The sequence below is a fragment of the Pan troglodytes genome, chromosome 11 (genome assembly GCF_028858775.2).
Source record: "Pan troglodytes isolate AG18354 chromosome 11, NHGRI_mPanTro3-v2.0_pri, whole genome shotgun sequence".
Classification (NCBI taxonomy): domain Eukaryota; kingdom Metazoa; phylum Chordata; class Mammalia; order Primates; family Hominidae; genus Pan; species Pan troglodytes.
Window position 1 is genome coordinate 52,883,787 of NC_072409.2, and position 21,093 is coordinate 52,904,879.

The following is a 21,093-nucleotide window of genomic DNA, read 5'->3' on the forward strand; positions in this document are numbered from 1 at the left end:
CCAAATAAATAATAATATTTTATAAAATGTTATTTTCAGTCTTTATAAATGGCATACTGTAGCACATATTCAAATGTGCTATACATGTATAGGTGGCAAAGTTTGAACACAGATCTAAGTGCACAAACATAAAAAATATTGTACACTTTTATCACAATATCCCTATTTGTAATATTTTCCCCCAAAAGCTAGTAGTAGTGATGTTTGCTTTCTCTTATTTAAATTATCCGAATTATAGTCGTTACTAATTGAAAGTATGTTTTAATACTGCCTGATTCCACTTACATAAGATATCTAAAATAGTTAAACTCCTAGAAATAGAGTAGAATATTGGTTGCCAGGGTCTGGAAGGAGGGGAAATTGGGGGTTGCTGTTCAATGGGTATAAAATTCAGTTATAACAGATGAATAAGTTCTAGAGATCTGCTGTCAACAGAGCACCTATAGTTAACAAGATTGTATTGCACAGTTAAAAATTTATTAAGAGGATATAGCTCATGTTAAACATACTTCATTAACAGAAAAAAATGGAATATTTTACACATAAAATTACATATATGCCTGAATTTCACATTTCGTTTCACAAATTGTACTGGTGCTAAAAAGGTATTTTTGCATTAAAAAACATCTAACTGAAGGAAAAGTTACAAATGAGTGATCATTCATAAATAAAATATAATCCTAGGGACCGCTGTTTTTCCATTTTGAACACCCTCCACAATTAGTCTTAATAATTATGTTGACTGAATGCAAAATAATGATTTCTCAAGAGGCAATAGAAAATAGAGAATAAGTCCATTCTTGAGAAAATTTATAATTAGTGAAAGTAATTTTTTCATCCTCTTTTCTTATTTAAATCTCAAGTACTCTCTGCCACTGTGTGCTCTTCTTTCTGGGGTAAAATATGCCAGCTATCCACCGTCAGGGCATTCTCTAACCACTCCTCCTTAGAGATGTCTACAGACTTTTACTCAGCTAGACTGTCTTGTTGCCTGTCTTCATATCAACTTCACAAGACGTGTGGACCATTCTCTTAGACCCCTGCATGGCGGTGCATAATATATTCCATGCTAATTATCTAATGAGGTTCACTAAATTAATCTTTTATTATACCACATAAAATACTCTTAGATCTAACAGTACAAACATTTCCAATTATGGGCCGGGCGCGGTGGTTCACGCCTGTAATCCCAGCACTTTGGGAGGCCGAGCTGGGCGGATCATGAGGTCAGGAGATCGAGGCCATCCTGGGTAACATGGTGAAACCCCGTCTCAACCAAACATACAAAAAATTAGCCAGGTGCGGTGGCGGGCGCCTGTAGTCTCAGCTACTCACAAGGCTGAGGCAGGAGAATGGCGTGAACCCAGGAGGCGGAGCTTGCGGTGCGCCCAGATTGCGCCACTGCACTCCAACCTGGGCGACAGAGGGAAACTCTGTCTCAAAAAAAAAAAAAAAAAGAAGAAGAAGAAAATTCCAATTACATCACTCCTTTGAATTACATCCTAAGACTAATTTAAAGAGGGTATCACAAAAATAGAAATGATAGCGACAGAAAATGGTCCCAATTTTCACTGCACTGTTGCTAAGACCACCTTGCCACTCATCATTATAGAATGCCTTTCAGGTAACATAATAAGAGCCATTTTTAAAATGGAGCCTTACTATACCCATGTGTGACAGGCAGAGGGACTCTATTATTATTCATAGTTTACAGATGAAGCAGTTAGATTTGCCCCAGGTCACTGGCTTATTCAATGACAGGCTAAGACAGAACCAAGTTTTATTCTCAAATAAGACCATAAAGAAGAGGATTGATCCAAATGACTTATAAAATTTTCTTATAGCCCCAGTAACAATAATAGATAAGCTAATGATTTCTTTAATAAAAATCTGATATGACAAGTAGAATGTGACAGAATCAACATGATCAATTAATCAGATTTGGGTAGTAGTTTGGTAGCCAAATGTTGGATACTCTTGGACATAAAGATGACAGTATTTATGATGATAAAGATGACCATTCCACAGTTTGAGAATTTCTACAGAGAGAGAGATGAAGAAAATTTCTGAAGTTATTGAAACTGTGTGAAGATGAATTATTTGGTTGATGAAATGCTATAATTCTAAATGGACTTCACTTTCTCAAAAAATAAGGCATAAAGATGAAATATGTACTGAATGAAAATTATATTTTGTTTTTCCATTTTTTACCTAATAAAAAATCAGAAAAACAGATTTTTTTAAAAAAGAGAAAAGATGACTATAATAGACAATGGAGACTAGTAGAGGCAGTAGGGAGGGCAGCCAGGGTTGAAAAACTACAGGGTACTAAGCTTCGTATCTGCATGATGAGATCAGTCATACCCCAAACCTCAGCATGTCACAATATACCCGGGTAACAAACCTGCCTAGACATTTCTGTAAAATGAGATGATTGCAGGGTAGTTTTTAAAGTCATTCCCCTTATGAAAATATGGAATGTTGTGCACATTATTTCATAGACTTTGTGCTTAGTTAAAGGTCTTAACCAAAAATTCTAAATGATTTCTCCCATTAATAAATAAATATCAATAACATCATTTTAATGGGCTCTATGAAGACCTTATTGTGTGATTGTATCATAATTCAACAAGTGCCCTATTGTTGAACACTTAGACTCTTTCTGATTATTTCCCTTTACAAAAAATGCTATATTATAAATTGTTGTATGTATTTTTAAGTTATGAAATTTTTAGGGCAAAAGGTGAATAAATGTAAGGTCTTTGATAAATACTGTCAGAATTCTCTCCATAGAGGATACGATAAAGCATCTTTTCATTTGAAGGAGCAAGAATAACTGCTAAATACTTCTGAGACTTCCAGTACTTTTTTGGTTTTAAGTTTTTTTGTTGTTTATTTGGTTTTTTGGAGGTTTTCTGTTTTGTTTTATAAGTAGGTTTCAGTATTACTAAGTATTCAGTCATGGTGGATATTCGAAGAATAATTTCTCTCTTTGGGATTATTCCTCTAACACTATGAGCAAGTATCACTGTGTTCTTTCCCTAAAGGAAAATATAAAGCATAGACAAATTAAATGCTGCTCAGATTCTAAAACTATGAAAATATAACAATGGAGAAACAAATAGCAAGTCTGTAGCTACTCAGTGACTTTAGCATTGAGTGGATCCTAAAATGCCTGTTTTGCACAGAATGAAAAAGATACAGCAGGTTCCTTTGGAAGATCAAAGTGAGAAAATTGACTACAGCTTTAACAGCCTTAAAATAAATTTTTGGCAGAATGGAAAAGTATACATAATTGAGAAAAGTACACTAATCTGTAGAATAAAATAGATATAAAAACAGGCTAAACCGTAATGCTGCTGCCTGTTCTTTTCACAACAATCTTCCACCTGTCCCTGACTGCTGTGTTTAGGGAATCAAAGTTTAGAGCTGAAAAAAATAGGAGGTTGGAGAGTTTAGGAGGAAGGCAGTGTAGGGCTGTGTAAATTGCAGAGAAGTCGGAGCCAGAAGACTTGAGTGGCATGCGATTGTGGATGGGCTATGAAATCTGGAAGCCTGCCTTTAAATACCAACTCAGACATTTACTAATCCTATGATCCCAGGCAAATACCATATCCTCTCTTTGGCTCAGTTTCTACATTTTTAAATAGAGATAAAAATAGTGCCTTACTGCCGGGCGCGGTGGCTCAAGCCTATAATCCCAGTAGTTTGGGAGGCCGAGGCAGGCGGATCATGAGTTCAGGAGATCGAGACCATCCTGGCTAACACGGCGAAACCCCATCTCTATTAAAAATGCAAAAAATTAGCTGGGCGCGATGGCTCACGCCTATAATCCCAGCATTTTGGGAGGCCGAGGCGGAAGGATCACGAAGTCAGGTGATCGAGACCATCCTGGCTAACAAGGTGAAAACCCATCTCTATTAAAAATGCAAAAAATTAGCCGGGCATGGTGGTGGGCGCCTGTAGTCCCAGCTACTGGGGAGGCTGAGGCAGGAGAATGGCATGAACACGGGAGGCGGAGCTTGCAGTGAGTCGAGATCACGCCACTGCACTCCAGCCTGTGCGACAGAAGGAGACTCCGTCTCAAAAAAAAAAAAAAAAGTGCCTTATTTTCCCAGTGCCTGACTCATATTATTTATTAAATATTAGCCATTCTTTTATTATATAACTAGATTGGAACTGGGCAGGTCACCTTACCTTGTGTCTCAATTTCTTCAACTGTAAAATGAAGTAGACAATGTGAGCATGTGATATCACAACTAGATGTGAAAGTCTATGGTCCTATCGCAACAGCAACAACAACAAACTCACTGGATGCTATCATGCTACCATTAGAGTAGGTTTGGAAATGATCCGAAGCCAGCAAAGTGAATATGAAAATAAAGAATTCAAAGCACAGTAGGGGAGAAAAGGAGAGAGGAGAAATAAGAAAAGTCACTTTTACAGATAGATTTTTTACATCTACATTTATCATCTGATACTATAATTATATCAAATATGTGATTGATTGCATAGGCAATAAAGTTACTATAAAACAGTCATTTGTGCATTGCAAGAAGAGTGGTTTTTTCCAACTTCCTTTTGTAAACCAATAAGTGAATGAGGCAGATCTCAAGTGATTTAGAGATTTTGCTTTGCAAGGTGGAGGATACACCTGGGAAAAAGGATCACAAGTCACAAGTAGGTGATGTCCTGTGCTTTTTCTAAAGAGGGTTTTGGGAACTTCAGTATTTAAAGGAGAAAGAGGAAGCAGGCAGGAAATTAAAACAGGGGAGGAAAAGAAGGAGAGAGGGAAGGCAAGAAAGCTAATGGCTACATTCTTGTGAGGCTCTGATTAGTGCTCAGTGAATCTATATGTTACATGTGGCAAAAACAGGAGGAAGGAGTCAGTTGTGCATTCATCCTCTCTCTCAGTAAATCTACATTTTACATAAGTTAAAGTAAGCATATGAAATTACAGCTGTTTGGGAACAAAAGGATGGCAGTTTTTGCATGACTCAGGTTCCAAGCTTAATTTTCCTTTGTCATAGTGAGTTTGGGGTCCTGAGATTTTATTTTCCTTTCACACTTTCTACCAATATAAAGCTTCCTCATAGATGCCTTCTTTTTTCAAACATTAACAACCCTCATGGTTTTCTCTCATTTTAAGTACAGAAAACATAATACTGTACAATAATTTTATCTGTCTTAAATACAAGACTGCTTATGATTCACTTAAAATAAAAAAAAATGGCTCCACATTTCTGGCTTTTAGTTGGATTATGATTTCAACCAAAAATCAGAGCTTTTTAACCTTGAGTTTGAGTTTCACACACCCAGTAAAGTGGAAATATAGACTTTTTCTTAGGACTGTGTTATGACACTCAAAAGAATCGTGGCCAAACTTAATTACCTGTTGCAAACATCATTGCAGTTTTTTACTGAACTATCAGAGACTTTCTTGTGCCTATCACAGTGCATATGCTAAATACATATTACAGGGCCAGGCACGGTGGCCCATGCCTATAATCCCAATGCTTAGACAGGCCAAAGCAGGAGCATTGCTTGAGGCCAAGATTTTGACACCTGCCTGGGCAACATAGCACAACCCCATCTCTAATTTTTTTTTTTTAATTAGCCAAGCATGGTGGCAGGTGCCTGTAGACCAAGATACTTGGGAGGCTGAGATGGGAGGATCAATTGAGCCCAGGAGTAAGGTTACAGTGAACTATGATCACACCCCTGCACTTCAGCCTGGGTGACAGAGTGAGACCCTGATTCTAAAAATAAAAAATGAATTAAAAATACATAAATACATAAATAAGTATTATGGAATCAACAAATAAATAAATTGAAAAAAGGATTGCATAAAATTACTTAGTAATGAGGCCTTTGTTGTCTATCCTTATATAAAATAAATCCCCAGGCCCCCACATCCCCCTTACTGTTCTTAATTTTTCTCCATACCATTCATAGTCATGTTATACTACATATGTATTTGTTGATGGTCTTTCTCTTACTGGTAGAATGTAAGCTCCATGATAGAAGAGACGTTGTTGATGTTTTCCTTTGTATTTTTTTCACTGCTTAATTCCCAGTGCACACAGTAAGCACACAATAAATATTTACTGTATGGATATTTAAGCAAGTCACTTCCCTCAATTTCTTCAAATTATTTATGTCACTTTGAAGGTAAAATCTCTCTTCTATACATCATTTTTCCTTCAATCTCCACTTTTAATATCTGTCACTGGCAAACGTAATAAGTATACTCATTGTTCAGGTCAATAATGAGAAATTTTAAGCACTTTATTAAATATTTATTGAGTGTTCCTCTATAATGGACACTCTACTATACATTTCTGCTTTATTTGTGGAATGTATTCAATGTAATTATGCCACACAGGTAGACTTCCAGATCCTTGTGTCAAACTTACTTTCCTTGGCTTTGTTGGAGAACACATACTGTTATGAAGCTCACTTTAAGGCAAATATTTCCTGAAAATACAAAACTGATAGATATATGTATGTAGGTTTCCTTCTTATAGGTCTTTTACAAGCAATGAAGTTGTATATCTCCTTTAGTGTTTAATGTGTTTCATCAGATAATGCCCTAGAAGTTTTATCAAATTTTTCTGTCCATCTTTTGAAGGTGTATGAGAGTGAAAAAATGCAGTCTGCTGCTTCACTAATAAAACTAGGACAAACGCCATTCCAACTGAAATATGTGAAACACTTGGTTTTATTAATTTGAAGCATTTTAAACCTCTAAATTTGGACTCGAGTAAAGACATTTCATAGAAAAACTGAAATATTTTTTGTTTATTTTTTAATCTTGATAACTTGTAATAGTTTACAGCCACAGTACAGTTTCATAAATAGCCATGTGGCAAAATATCTGCCTCTAGGCAAAAAAAAAATATTTGCCACTAAATGAACATCTTTAAGTAATATTGAAAATAGATGTGAGGTAATTTTTTATCTAAAGTGACTGTAGCCTATATTAAGACATACTCACTGTAACAATTCAAGTTTTAAAATCCTTGTTTTATAACTCAAAAATGTGTCTTTTCCAAAAAACACATCTTTACATTTATTGCTATTGTACATTCATTTGGCAGGAAACAGGGATGTTTGATGTCTTGCAATGATAAAACAATCATATTCAATAGAAAATTATCTCACATTCTGCATGACTTTTGAACATTCTATAAGATAATTACATAAGTGAAAAACCAATTTGTAGATATCTGAGTGAGTACAACCATTTAATAAATGTGAATAAAGCATTTCAGAACATTTTAATGTACACTGCATTTTCTGATAGTAAGATTTTAGGTTAAAATAAGATTATACTTTAAAAAGCTTACCATTATGAAAAAAAATTATATCACTGTTGGCAATGCCTTTTTCATATTTGAGATGCTAGTCCAACATATTGCATATCCATTTGTTTTTGTTTGATTTTATTATTATTACATTCATGGTAATACTAAAATATACACACACACAATTACTTAGGTTTTTTTTTTCAATAGAAAGCCCAAAGAAAAATGCTGACAACGTTCAGTTGAAATTTCGAAATTGGGTTTTATAATTCTGCCCACATAGCAAAAGCTGAAATGGTCTATGAAGACGTAGTTTTTGAAAGAATGAAGCAAGTAGTAAAACCAACAAAACCAAGTGAAAATTATACAAGGAAACACAATAATAAGTTAACAAAAAAATACACTTTTTCTTCATGTTGACAAGACATGATTTATTCCTTTCTAATATTTTCCCATCTCTTATAAATATATAAGCTTGCTTGTTAATACTTTGTCTAACTCTATAATTTTTATTCTGTTACCAATGTCATTCATACTTTATTTTTATTTATTTCTCTTGTAAAGTGACTTCTGAACTTCCTAGTTTGTTTAAACTATCGCAAGGTCAGAAAACCAAACACTGCATATTCTCACTCATAGGTGGAAATTAAACAATGAGAATACTTGGACACAGGCAGGGGAACATCACACACTGGGGCCTGTCATGGGGTGGGGGGCTGGGGGAGGGAGAGCATTAGGAGAAATACCTAATGTAAATGACAAGTTAATGGGTGCAGCAAACCAACACAGCACATGTATACAGATGTAACAAACCTGCACGTTGTGCACATGTACCCTAGAACTTAAAGTATAATAAAAATAAATACATAAATAAAATAAAATGAATAAAAAATAAATACAAACATATTAATCATAAGTAAATGAAACATCTGATAATCTCATTATGTCTGGTAGTAATGTCACCTCTGAGTATTTAAATATTCATCTACATATTTCTTTGCTAAATTTCCTTTTATTTCTCCTTTATATTAAACTTTTTTTTAGAGAGCACAACTCCAAAGCATCTTTTATTAATATAGAAAGGTCATATTTAGCAAAAGACACAAGGCAGGGAAGTGTCAGGCCTGAGGCCTGAGCTGTGCTGAGGGAGAAAGAGGCTCTGGACAAGTGCTGGGAAGGGCTGAGTGGTGGGGGCCACAGAAAGTTCCAGTGGGCAACACTGTCTGCAGGTCATGGGTGGGACTTACGGGGACCTCGCTGCTAACTCTTGTTGTGTTGGTGGGGTGGGGTGGGGAGGGGGGTCCTTAGTGCTGCCACCTGGAGTGAGAACCGCCCCTTGGTTCCTGGAGGGCACCCATCAAGGGACACAGGACAGGAAGCCCAGGATGGTTAGTGCAACTAGGGATGAAGGCCAGGGAGAAGCAGGTGCTCTGAAGTCCAGACACAGAGGCCTCGGAGCTTCCTGTTAAGGGTGGGCGTTCCACTCTGTCTCTACCAGGCACTCTGACTAGGGATGGATGATACCTCTCTTCAGGCGCTCCGCGGCGCTCTTGCTGCCAGCATAGGTGGGCCGGATCCCTTTGCCCATCTCCCCTGTGACCAACAGCAGTTCCGTGTAGGTGCTCTGGGAGCCCTGAGCACCAGGTGGTTTCATGGCCTGCACACAACCGACGGTAGGCGGTCCAAAGTCTTTAAACAGCGGTCTGCAAGGGGCAGTGGCTCCTGGCCCTGAGCCCGACGGCAACGGGACGCTTCCTGTAGGGACCGGAGTGCCTGGCCCAGGGGTGCTGGAGCCGGGGGTGCTGCTGGGGGCAGGGGTGGTAGGTTAGTAGGACATCCCCAACTCCTGGGCGCTGGGGAAGCCAGCAGGCTGCTCTTCGGGGGTTGGCTGCAGGACTGCTCAGCAGCGATCTGATTGGCAAGCGGGCTGCATGCCCCCTGGTAAATCTATATTAAATTTTTTAACTGCAATTTGTATTAATCTAAGTACAGTTCAAATATTCTCCATGAAAATTTCACATTTGAGTTGAGACATCCTAAAATGTAAAATACACAATGGATTTCAAAGATTTCATATGAAAAAAGAATGCAAACTATCTCTAATAATTTTTATATTGATTACATATTGACCCAATATTTTGGATATATATTGGGTTAAATAAAATATACAATTTAAAAAAATTATGCTACATTTTTGTTAAAAAATTTAAATAAACTATATATGAAATTATTTCTTGGGATAGAAAAGGGGACATGATTAAATATTTACTTAAACTTTTTTCAAAAACATATCTTTAAAACACATTTTCAAACACAACAAAAGTATCTTAATTTTGAATAGGTAAAATAAACTTATTCCTGCTGAAATTCAATCATGGCATGATTTCCTTTGTATGCATTTGAGGACTCTGTTTATAACCCAGATAAAAACATAAAACTTTTGAAACTCTTCTAAGAAGGTCTAACACAAATTACCTGTATAGATATCATGGCACAGATGATGCTGAGGCCGGACTGACTGAAGAAGAACAGGCTGAAGATGCTGTACTCACACAGCAGCTGGCCCCCAGGTTACCCGCCCTTCATGTACATGGCGATGGTCACCTGGCTCACCAGCAAAGTGAACAACAGGTTGGTGGCAGCCAGCTGCATAACTGTGTAGAAGGTGGTCTCCTTCTGCCCCTTGTGCGACTTGCACAGCACCACGATGGCCACCAGGTTGCCCACCACTCCGAAAATGGACGGTCCCAGGCTGTCCAGCAGATTGGGCTCCAGGCCAAGGACACATTGGCCTGGGAAGGGGTTAATATGACAGTGGCTGGTGGTATGCAGCCCTGGAGTGCGAAGCTGAGTCTGGAGATGGCCGAAGAGAGACAAAGTCACCATGAGTGAAATGACCACCTGCAGGGCATTAGACCCGCGCCCAGGAAACGGGATGCTAACATGACAAGGGAGGAACTCAATCCCACTCTCTGGATTGCAACCACTTACCAACGGCAGCCACCCAAATCTCCAGGCTCCCTCTGCTCCTGCCAGCAGCACACCCTTGCTGATCTTAATATTTATAAACTGAGCCTCCCATTCCTCTTCCTCCCCCCAGCCTATCTCACTCCACTGACAAGACCCATCTCCAGGGAAAGGTAGCTCCCTAGTATTATTCCCGACAGATTCTGAGTTAATAAAATGCACATTGAAACCCTGGAAGACAATTTGGAAAGTGCTCTCTTTCCTCCTTGGCTCCCCTGGCAGCGCCCCATCTCTGCGCCCTTTGCCTGATGGCCCACATCCCACGTCACGTGTAGCGGCCCCAGTGGTGGGGCCTAAGACAATGAAACCTAAGACTAATTGGTGTACCTGAGGAAGAAGTGAATTCTAAAGGCTAGGAAAACATATTTGGGGGAATAATCAAGGAAAACTTCCGTGGCCTTGTGAGAGACCTAGACATCCAAATACAAGAAGCACAAATAACACCTGGGAAATTCATCACAAAAAGATCTTAGCCTAGGCACATTGTCATTGGGTTATCCAAAGTTAAGACAAAAGAAAGAATCTTAAGAGCTGTGAGACAGAAGCACTAGGTAACCTATAAAGGAAAACCTATCAAACTAACAGCAGATTTTGCAGCAGAAACCTTAAAAGCTAGATGGGATTGGGGCCCTTTCTTCAGCCTCCTCAAACAAAACAATTATCAGCCAAGAATTCTGTATCCAGCAAAACTAAACATCATATATGAAAGAAACAGTCATTTTCAGACAAACAAATGCTGACAGAATTTGCCATTACCAAACCAGCACTGTAAGAACTGCTAAAAGGAGCTCTAAATCATGAAACAAACCCTGGAAACACATCAAAACAGAACTTCATTAAAGCATAAATTACACAAGACCTATAAAACAAAAATACAAGTTAAAAAGCAAAAACAAAAAACAAAAGTAAAGTACAGAGGCAACAGAGAGCATGATGAAAGCAATGGTACCTCACTTTTTAATACTAATGTTGGTTGTAAATGGCTTCAATGCTCCACTTACAAGATACAGAACCACAGAATGGATAATAACTCACCAACTAACTATCTGCTGCCTTCAGGAGACTCACCTAACACATAACGACCTACATAAACTTAAGGAAAGTGGTAGAAAAAGGCATTTCATGCAAATGGACACCAAAAGCGAGCAGCGGTAGCTATTCTCATATGAGACAAAACAAACTTTAAAGCAACAGTAGCGAAAAGAGACAAAGACAGACAGTATATAATGGTAAAGGTCTCATTCAACAGAAAAACATGACAATCCTAAACATACATGAACCTAACACTGGAGCTCCCAAATTTACAAAACAATCACTAGTAAACATAAGAAATAAGATAGACAGCAACACAATAATAGTGGGGGACTTCATTACTCCACTGACAGCACTAGACAGGTCATCAAGACAGAAAGTCAACAAAGAAACACTGGATTTAAACTATACTTTGGAACAAATGCACTTAACAGATATATAAGAACATTTCATCCAACAACCACAGAATACACATTCCATTCAACAGCACATGGAATTTTCTCCAAGATAGACCATATGATAGGCCATAAAACGAGTCTCAATAAATTTAAGAAAATTGAAATTGTACCATGCACTGTCTCAGATCACAGTGGAATAAAACTGAAAATCAACTCCAAAAGGAATCTTCAAAACCATGCAAATACATGGAAATTAAATAACCTGCTCCTGAATGAGCACTGGGTGAAAAACAAAATCAAGATGGAAATGGAAAAAATTTCTTTGAACTGGATGACACAACCAATCAAGACCTCTGGGATACAGCAAAGGCAGTGCTAAGAGGAAAGTTTGTAGCCCTAAACACCTATATCAAAAAGTATGAAAGAGCACAAACAGACAATCTAAGTTCACATCTCAGAGAACTGGAGAAGCAGGAACAAGCCAAACCCAATCCCAGCAAACAAAGGAAATAACCAAGATCAGAGCAGAACTAAATGAAATTGACACAGCAACAACAACAACAACAAATACAAAACATGAATAAAACAAAAAGTTGGTTATTTGAAAAGATAAACAAAATCGATAGACCATTATAAGATTAACCAAGAAAAGAAGAGAGGAAATCCAAATAACCTCACTAAGAAATGAAACAGGGGATATTACAACTGACACCACTGAAATATTAAAGATTATTCAAGGGTACTATGAACACCTTTTGGCACAAAAACTAGAAAACCCAGAAGAGTTGCATAAATTCCTGGAAAAATACAACCCTCCTAGCTTAAATCAGGAAGAAGTAGATACCCCAAGCAGACCAATAAAACAAGCAGCAAGATTGAAATGGTAATTTTAAAATTACCAACAAAAAAAGCCGAGGACCAGACAGATTCACAGCAGAATTCTACCAGACATTCAAAGAATATTTTCTTTCATTCAAAGAAGAAATGATACCAATCCTTTCACACTATTCCACAAGACAGAGAAAGAAGAAACACTCCCTTCTTTCTATGAAGCCAGCATCACCCTAATACCAAAACCATGAAAGGACATAACCAAAAAAGAAAACTACAGACCAATATCCATGATGAACACAGATGCCAAAATCCTTAACAAAATACTATCTAACTGAATCCAACAACATATCAAAAAGATAATCCACCATGATCAAGTGGGTTTCATACCAGTGACACAGGAATGGTTTAACATATGCAAGTCAATAAATGTGATACACCAAATAAACAGAATTTTCAAAAAAACTCACATGATTTTATCAACAGATGCAGAAAAAGCATTTGACAAAATCTAGCATTGCTTTATGGTTAAAGCTCTCAGCAAAATAGGCATACAAGGGACATACCTTAATGTAATAAAAGCCATCTATGACAGACCCACAGCCAACATAATACTGAATGGGGAAAAGGTGAAAGCATTCCCTTTGAGAACTGGAACAAGACGAAGAGCCTACTCTCACCACTCCTTTTCAACATAGTACTGGAGGTCCTAGCCAGAGTAATCAGACAAAAGAAGGAAATAGAGGAAATCCAAATCGGTGAAGAGGAAGTCAAACTGTTACTGGTTGCTGACGATATGATCTTTCGCCTTGAAAACCCTACGGACTCCTCTAGAAAGCTCCTAGAACTGATAAAAGAATTCAGCAAAGTTTCCAGATACGAGATTAATGTACACAAATCAGTAGCTCTTCTATACATCAACAGCTACCAAGCTGAGAATCACATCAAGAACTCAACCCCTTTTACAATAGCTGCAAAAAACAAACAAACAAAAAAAAAACAAACAAAACTTAGGAATATACCTAGCAAAGTAATCAAAAGACCTCTACAATGAAAATTACAAAACACTGCTGAAAGAAATCATAGATGGAGCCAAGCACATTGGCCCATGCCTATAATCCCAGCTACTCGGGAAACTGAGGCAGGAGAATTGCTTGAACCCGGGAGGCAGAAGTTGTAGTGAGCCGAGATCACACCATTGCACTCCCACCTCAGCGACAAGAGCGAAACTACCTCTGAAAAAAAAAAAAAACAAAAACAAAAAAGAAAAGAAATCATAGATGACACAAACAAATGGAAACACATCCCCATGCTCATGGATGGGTAGAACCAATATTGTGAAAATTACCATTCTGTTAAAGGCAATCTACGAATTCAATGCAATCCCCATCTGAATACCACCATCATCCCTCACAGAATTACAAAAACAATTCTAAAATTAATATGGAACCAAAAGAGTGCCATGTAGCCAAACCAAGTCTAAGCAAAAAGAACAAGCCTGGAGGCATCACACTACTTGATTTCAAACTGTACAATAAGGCCATAGTTACCAGAACAGCATGCTACTGGTTTAAAAATAGGCACATAGACCAATGGAACAGAAGAGAGAACTCAGAAATTAACCCAAATACTTACAGCCAACTGATCTTTCACAAAGCAAACAAAAACATAAAGTGGGGAAAGGACACCCTTTTCAACACATGAAGTTGGGATAATTGGCGAGCCACATGTAGGGGAATAAAACTGGATCCTCATCTCTCACCTTATACAAAAATCTACTCAAGATGGATTAAGAACTTAAACCTAATTCCTGAACTGTAAAAATTCTAGAAGATAACACTGGATAAACCCTTCTAGACATTGGCATAGGCAAGGATTTCATGACCAAGAACCCAAATGCAAATGCAATAAAAACAAAGATAAATAGCTGGGACTTAATTAAACTAAAGAGCTTTTGCATGGCAAAGGGAACAGTCAGCAGAGTAAATAGACAAGTCGCAGAGTGGGACCCCTGACCCTGACCCCTAACCACTGACCCTGACCCCTAACCCCAGACACAAACCCTAACCACTATCCCTAACCCCAACCCTCACCCTAACCCAACCCTAACCCCTAATCCCTAACCCCTAACATCTCTCAAACCCTAACTCTAAACGTTGACTCCTAACCCCTAACTCTGACCCCAATCCCTATCTCCAACCTCTAACCCTAAACTTAACCCCTAACCCCTAACCCTAACACCAACCTTAACCCTAGGTTCGTTACTAAGTTTGTATTGACTATGTCAATGTTGATTATTATGATGGCTGTCTTTGGACTGCACGGCAGCGAGGGGATTGCGGATCTTATATTAATATTTTTGTATTGAGGCAGCGCATTAGCATTACAGGTGCTTGTTACATGAGCAATGGGGGTGTCATACTTTGGGTGTCATGTCTGCATTAGGAATGCCGCATTTGTCTTCCGAGGCTGCGGTGTGGATCTCGCACTGCGGCCGCCTCGCCTTGGCTGGGGAGAACCTCGGTGGGCAGGATTCAGAGGGGCTTTTGGTTTCCCGTTTTCCACACTGAATCCTTCTAACTGGTCTCTGACCTTGATTATTCAGGGCTGCAAACAGGAAGGATTTTATTCACCGTTGATGCGGCCCCGAGTTGTCCCAAAGCGAGGCAGTGCCTCCAAGGTCTGTGCTGAGGAGAACGCTGCTCTGCCTTCGCGGTGTCCCCCGGGTGTGTGCTGAGCAGAACGCAGCTCCGCCCTCGCGGTACCCCCGGCCCGCCCGCCTGGGTCTGTGCTGAGGCGAACACTGCTCCGCCTTCGCTGTATCTCCGAAGTCTGTGCAGAGGAGAACTCAGCTCCGCCCTCGCGATGCTCTCCCGGTCTGTGCTGAGGAGTAGGCAGCTCCGCCCTAGCAAAGGCAGAGCGCCCTTCGCAAAGGCAGAGAGGCGCAGAGCGCCGGCGGCGCAGGCGCGGAGGGGGCGCAGGCGCGGAGGGGGCGCAGGCGCGGAGGGGGCGCAGGCGCGGAGGGGGCGCAGGCGCGGAGGGGGCGCAGGCGCGGAGGGGGCGCAGGCGCGGAGGGGGCGCAGGCGCGGAGGGGGCGCAGGCGCGGAGGGGGCGCAGGCGCGGAGGGGGCGCAGGGCGCCGGCGCAGGCGCGGAGAGGCGCAGAGCAGGGCAGGTGGCACCAACAGCGGGTCCCTCAGGCCTCGAGCGCACGCATTCCAGCGGCCACCCAGACCATGCTCCGCCGACTGGGCGCCCAAGCTGCAGTCGCCCTCTGTGTGCAGGCAGCAGCTGCCTGGCAACCCCCGAGCTCGCTCGCGCTGTCAGCATCGCAGAACCAGGGCCAGGTGTCCCAGTGGCTGCGGCCAAGCCAGGCATTCTGACCGGCGGCGGCGGCTGCATAGGAGCGAGAACTGAGAAGCCGCCGCTCAACCCCACACGGGGTGACTGCTGAGGGCCCATACGAACGGCCCCGATCTCCCTCAGGTGGAGGACTGGGCGGGAGGCACAGCCTGGGGGCCCTCAGGCTGGGCGCGCTGGCGATCCCGAGGCCGACCAGGCCATGCACCTCCAGCCCGCCTGGGCACCCAAGCTGCAGCCGCCTTCTGTGTGCAGGCAGCAACCTCCAGGCAACTCCCGAGTCCGCCCTCACTTCCCACATCTCGGAACGAGGGCCAGATGTCCCTGTGGCTGCGGCCAAGCCAGGCGGTCTGCCCTGCAGCAGCTGCACGGGGGCGGGAACCGGCCCTCAGCCCTATCCCCCGTGGCTGCAGAGGGCCCTTGGCTAGAGGTGTCGAGCTCTGGCATAGGAGGAGCCGGGCGGGGGCAGGGTCTGGCGGGCTCTCAGGCCAGGGGCACTTGCGATCCAGAGGCCGCCCAGGCCATGCTCCACCACCTGGGCGCCCAGCTACAGGCGCCAGGCAACTCCCAAGCTGGCTGGCGCGCCCAGCCTCGCAGACCCGGGCCTGGATGTCGCCGTGGCTGCGGCCAAGCCAGGCGGTCTGCTCGGCGGCGGTTGCACCGGGGCAGGAACCGACCCTCAGCCCCATCCCCGGTGGCTGCGGACGGCCCCTGGAGCGGCCCCGACATCTCTTCGGAGGAGAAGAGGGGCGGGAGTCACGGCCAGGCAGCCCTCAGGCGGGAAGGGATGCGCGCCTGCGATTCCGGGACGTACTGCGCCAGCCCAGGAGAACCCGGAAGCCAGCAGCTCTTGTTTCTCTGTGTGATTCTGTGAGGAACCACCAAATTGTTTTCCACGGCAAGTGCATCATTTTCTATTCCTAGCAGCCAGTTCATGAGGGCTCCAATTTCTCCACCTCCTTAGCAACACTGATTTTCTGTGTCGTTGTTATGAAAGCCTTATTAGTGGATGCAAAGTGGTATCTCATTTGGGTTTTGTCTTGCATTTTATTAATGAATAACGGTGTTTAGCATCTTTTCTTATCCGTCTTACACATTTGTGTATCTTCTTCGGAGAAATGTCTATTCAAGTCCTTTGCCTATTTTTTAATTGGGATGTTAGAAATTCTGATGTTGAGTTCTGGGATATTAAGCTTTTATCAGATACGCACTTTGATTTTATCAGATACATATTTTCTCACATACTATGGGTTGTCTTTTAACTCCCTTGATAGTATCCTTTGATGCATAAAGGTTTTTTATTTTGATTAAATCTAATTTACGTGTATTTTCTTTTGTTATCTGTGCTTTTCTGTCATATTTCAAAATACACTTAAAACTCAAAGGTCATAAAGGTTTACCTTGTGTTTTCTTCTAAGAGTTACATATTTTAGTCCTTACATGTAAGTCTTTTATTAATTTAGAATTAATTTTCGTGTATACTGCAAGGTAGGGGTCTAACTTCTCTCTTGTGCACTGACATCCAGCTGTTGAAGAGACTGTTCTTTCCTCCCTTGACTAGACTTGGACGGCTTGTTGAACAGTCATTGACCATATATGTGAGCACTAATTTGTAGGATCTTAAATCTGTTCTATTGTATTGGTCTAAAAGTCTATTAGTCTTATGCCAGTACCACACTCTCTTGATTACTGTAGATTTGTAGTAGGCCGTGAAACTGAAAAATGTGAGTTTTCTAATATTCTTTTTCAAGACTGTTTTGTCTGTCAGATCCTTTGAATTTTTGTATGAATTGTAGAATGAGTTTCTTTCTTTCTGCAGAAATGCCTTTGGGATTTTGATGGTATTGCATTGAATCTGTAGATTACTTTAGATGGTATTGTCATCTTAACAATATTGTCTTACAACCCGTGAACACAGAATGTCTTTCCAGTTATTTCCACTCTCTTCCGTTTTTTTTCAGCAAAGTTTTGTGTATACCACCATGGTTAGATTTATGCCTGAATAACTTATTCTTTGATGCTATTATAAATGGAATTTTTAAAATGTTTTCATAGTTCTTTACAACTATATAGAAATATAGCTCATTTGCCTATGTTTGTTTTGCATCCTGCCTCTTTTATTAGTTATAATCGGTTTTGTGTTTTATTTGGAGCTTTATACACATAAGATCATGTGTAGATATAATTTTACTTCTGTTTTTTATTTCTAATTTAGATGCCTTTTATTTCTTTGTCTTGCCTAATTGCTCTGGCTAAAATTGCCAGTGGTACATTGAACACAAGTGGCAAATGCACCATGCTTGTCTTGTTCTAGATGTTAGGAAAACAGCTTTCAGTGTTTCATCATTGATCATGATATTAACTGTTGGGTTTTTGTACATCCTATTGTCATGTTGCAGAAAATCCCTTCTATGCCTAGTTTATTGAGTATTTTTATTATAGAAGGGTGTTGTATTTCATCAATGTTTTCTCTGCATCAATTGAAATAATCACGTGCTTATTCATTTTACTGTTAGAGTATATTACACTGATTGATTTTTTATATGTTGAGCCACCCTTGCATTTTGGGGATAAATCTCACAGGGTGATAGTTTACAATCCTTTGATTATACAGTATTGCTGCTAGTATTTTGCTAGTATTGCTAGTATTTTGCTGAGATTTTTGCTTATATATTCATAAGGGATATTGTGCTGTAGTTCTCTTTTTGTGCTCTCTTTGGCTTTGGTATAAGGATAATGCTGTTATCAAAAAATGAATTAGCAAGTATTCCTTCTTCATATATTATGTCGGAAGAGTTTGAGAAGAAATGGTATTAATTCTTCTTTAAATGTTAGGTTGACTCACCAGATAATGCAGCTATTTGGTCATAAATGTTTCTTTGTTAATCACTTTCGATTACTAATTCAATCTCCTAGGTTATAGGTCTATTCAGATTTTCTCTTTCTTCTTGAGCCACTTTGGTAGTTTGTGTCTTTCTAGTGATTCGTCCATTTCATCCAGGGCAGCTAATTTGTTGTTAGACAGTTGTTCACAGTATACTCCTGTAATCCTTTTGTATTTCTGTAAAGTTGGTAGTAATGGCTCTGCTTTCATTTATTATTGTAATAATTAGTCTTCCATCTTTTGCTCAGTGAATATAGTGAAAGGCTTGATCTTTCAAATAATCTATGTTTATTCATTCTACTGCTCTCCAAACTTCTATTTTATTGATTTATGCTGTAATTATGCTCTCTATTATTTCTTTCATACTGCTAGCTTTGGATTTAGTCTTCTTTTGTCTTCTTCCACTGCCTTTAGGTATAGAGTGAGGATGTTGATTTGAGATTTTTCTTAAATGTAGTTGTTTATATCCATACATTTTCCTTTGAACTCTACTTTCACTGCATTCAATAAGTTTTGGTATGTTTTGTTTTTATTTTAATTTATCTCAAGATATTTTATAATTTTGCTTGTGATTTATTTTTTTCACTCACTGGTAGTTGAAGACTGTATTGTTTAATTTCCACATTTTCGTGAATTTTCCAGTTTTCACTTATTTATCTGTTGTTTCTTCCATTGTGGTTGTAAATTATATTTTGTATGATTCCAAACTTTTAAAAATGATTAGGACATATTTTGTGGACGAAGATATGGCCCATCCTAGAGAACTTCCATATACACTTGAAAGGAATGTATATTTTGCTGTTGTTGGATGGACTGTCCTGTATGTGCGTATTAGCTCTCAGTGGCTTATACCGTTGTTTAACTCTTGTATTTCTCATGAAGCTTCTGTCTGGTTTTTCTATCCATTAATTAAAATGAGGTATTGAAGTGTCCAACTGTGACTATAGAACTGTGGGTTTATCCTTTCAATCCTGTTAATTATTTCAGCTTTACTGAGGTGTAATAGAGAAATAAAAATTGTACATGTGATGCGTTTATATGCACATTCTGAAATGATTACCAAAACGAAGTCAATGAACATGTACCTCACAGAATAGTTACCTTTTTGTGTGCATGTGTGGGATAAGAAAACTTAACTCTATCCCCTGTGACTGCAGAGTGGCCATTCCAGCTGCTCCAGGCTCCAGCAGAGGAAGACTGGGGCAGGTGGCACCACCAGGGAGGCCCTCAGGCCTGGTGCACACGCATTCCAGAGGCCACCCAGACCATGCTCCCCGCCTGGGCGCACAAGCTGCAGTCGCCCTCTGTGTGCAGGCAGCAGCTGCCTGGCAACCCCTGAGCCTGCTTGCGCTCCCAGTCTCGCAGAACCAGGGCCAGGTGTCCCTGTGGCTGTGGCCAAGCCAGGCATTCTGCCCGGCGGTGGCAGCTGCACAGGGGCGAGAACTGAAAACCCGCCGCTCAACCCCACACGGGGTGACTGCCGAGTGCCCATGACAGCGGCCCCGATCTCTCTCAGGTGGAGGAGTGGGTGGGAGGCACGGCCTGGGGGCCCTCAGGCTGGGCGCGCTGGCGATCCCCAGGCCGACCAGGCCATGCACCTCCAGCCCGCCTGGGCTCCCAAGCTGCGGCCGCCTTCTGTGTGCAGGCAGCAGCCTCCAGGCAACTCCTGAGCCTGCCCGCACTCCCCACATCTCGGAAGCAGGGCCAGATGTCCCTTTGGCTGCGGCCAAGCCAGGCGGTCTGCCCTGCAGCAGCTGCACGGGGGCGGGAAGCGGCCCTCAGCCCCATCCCCAGTGGCTCTAGAGGCCCCCTGGCTAGAGGTCTCCAGCTCTGGCAGAGGAGGAGACGGGCGGGGGCAGGGTCTGGCTTGACCATTTGGAATTACAATACACTTCACTCATCAACCACAGAACATACACTGGAGTATCATCTGCGTGCAGATGAGTATACTGCTCAAAGCGATTTACAGATTCAATGCTTTTCCTATCAAATTACTAATGTCATTTTGTACAAAATAGAAAACATCTAAAATTTATATGGAACCTAAAAGGAGTCTGAATAGCCAAGCCAAAGCAATACTAAGGCTAGAGACATAGGCTAGCCAAGCCAAAGCAATACTAAGGCTAGGGACATCATATTACATGACTTCAAACTATACTAGAAGACCATAGTAATCAAAACAACATGGTACTGGTAGAAAAACAGACACATAGACCAATGGAACAGACTAGAGTACTAGAAACTAAGGCCACATGC

At 40.9% G+C, this 21,093-nt stretch overlaps 1 protein-coding gene and 3 pseudogenes across 1 annotated transcript; 2 read left to right on the forward strand and 2 right to left on the reverse strand.

Moving 5' to 3' along the window:
* Window positions 1–8,772: 8,772 nt before the first annotated feature.
* On the reverse strand, window positions 8,773–9,144 carry LOC129135954 (cyclin-dependent kinase 2-associated protein 2-like; annotated as a pseudogene).
* On the reverse strand, window positions 9,021–16,055 carry LOC129136000 (translation initiation factor IF-2). The gene is made up of 4 exons (XM_054658624.1): window positions 15,932–16,055; window positions 15,229–15,788; window positions 9,783–10,160; window positions 9,021–9,109 (listed from the first exon to the last, which is right to left on the reverse strand). The coding sequence occupies exons 1-3, from the start codon at window positions 16,053–16,055 to the stop codon at window positions 9,879–9,881; spliced, it is 966 nt and encodes a 321-aa protein (XP_054514599.1). The 3' UTR covers window positions 9,021–9,109; window positions 9,783–9,878.
* Window positions 15,733–20,712, forward strand: LOC112207704 (uncharacterized; annotated as a pseudogene).
* Window positions 19,951–20,708, forward strand: LOC112207705 (mucin-19-like; annotated as a pseudogene).
* Window positions 20,713–21,093: the final 381 nt, after the last annotated feature.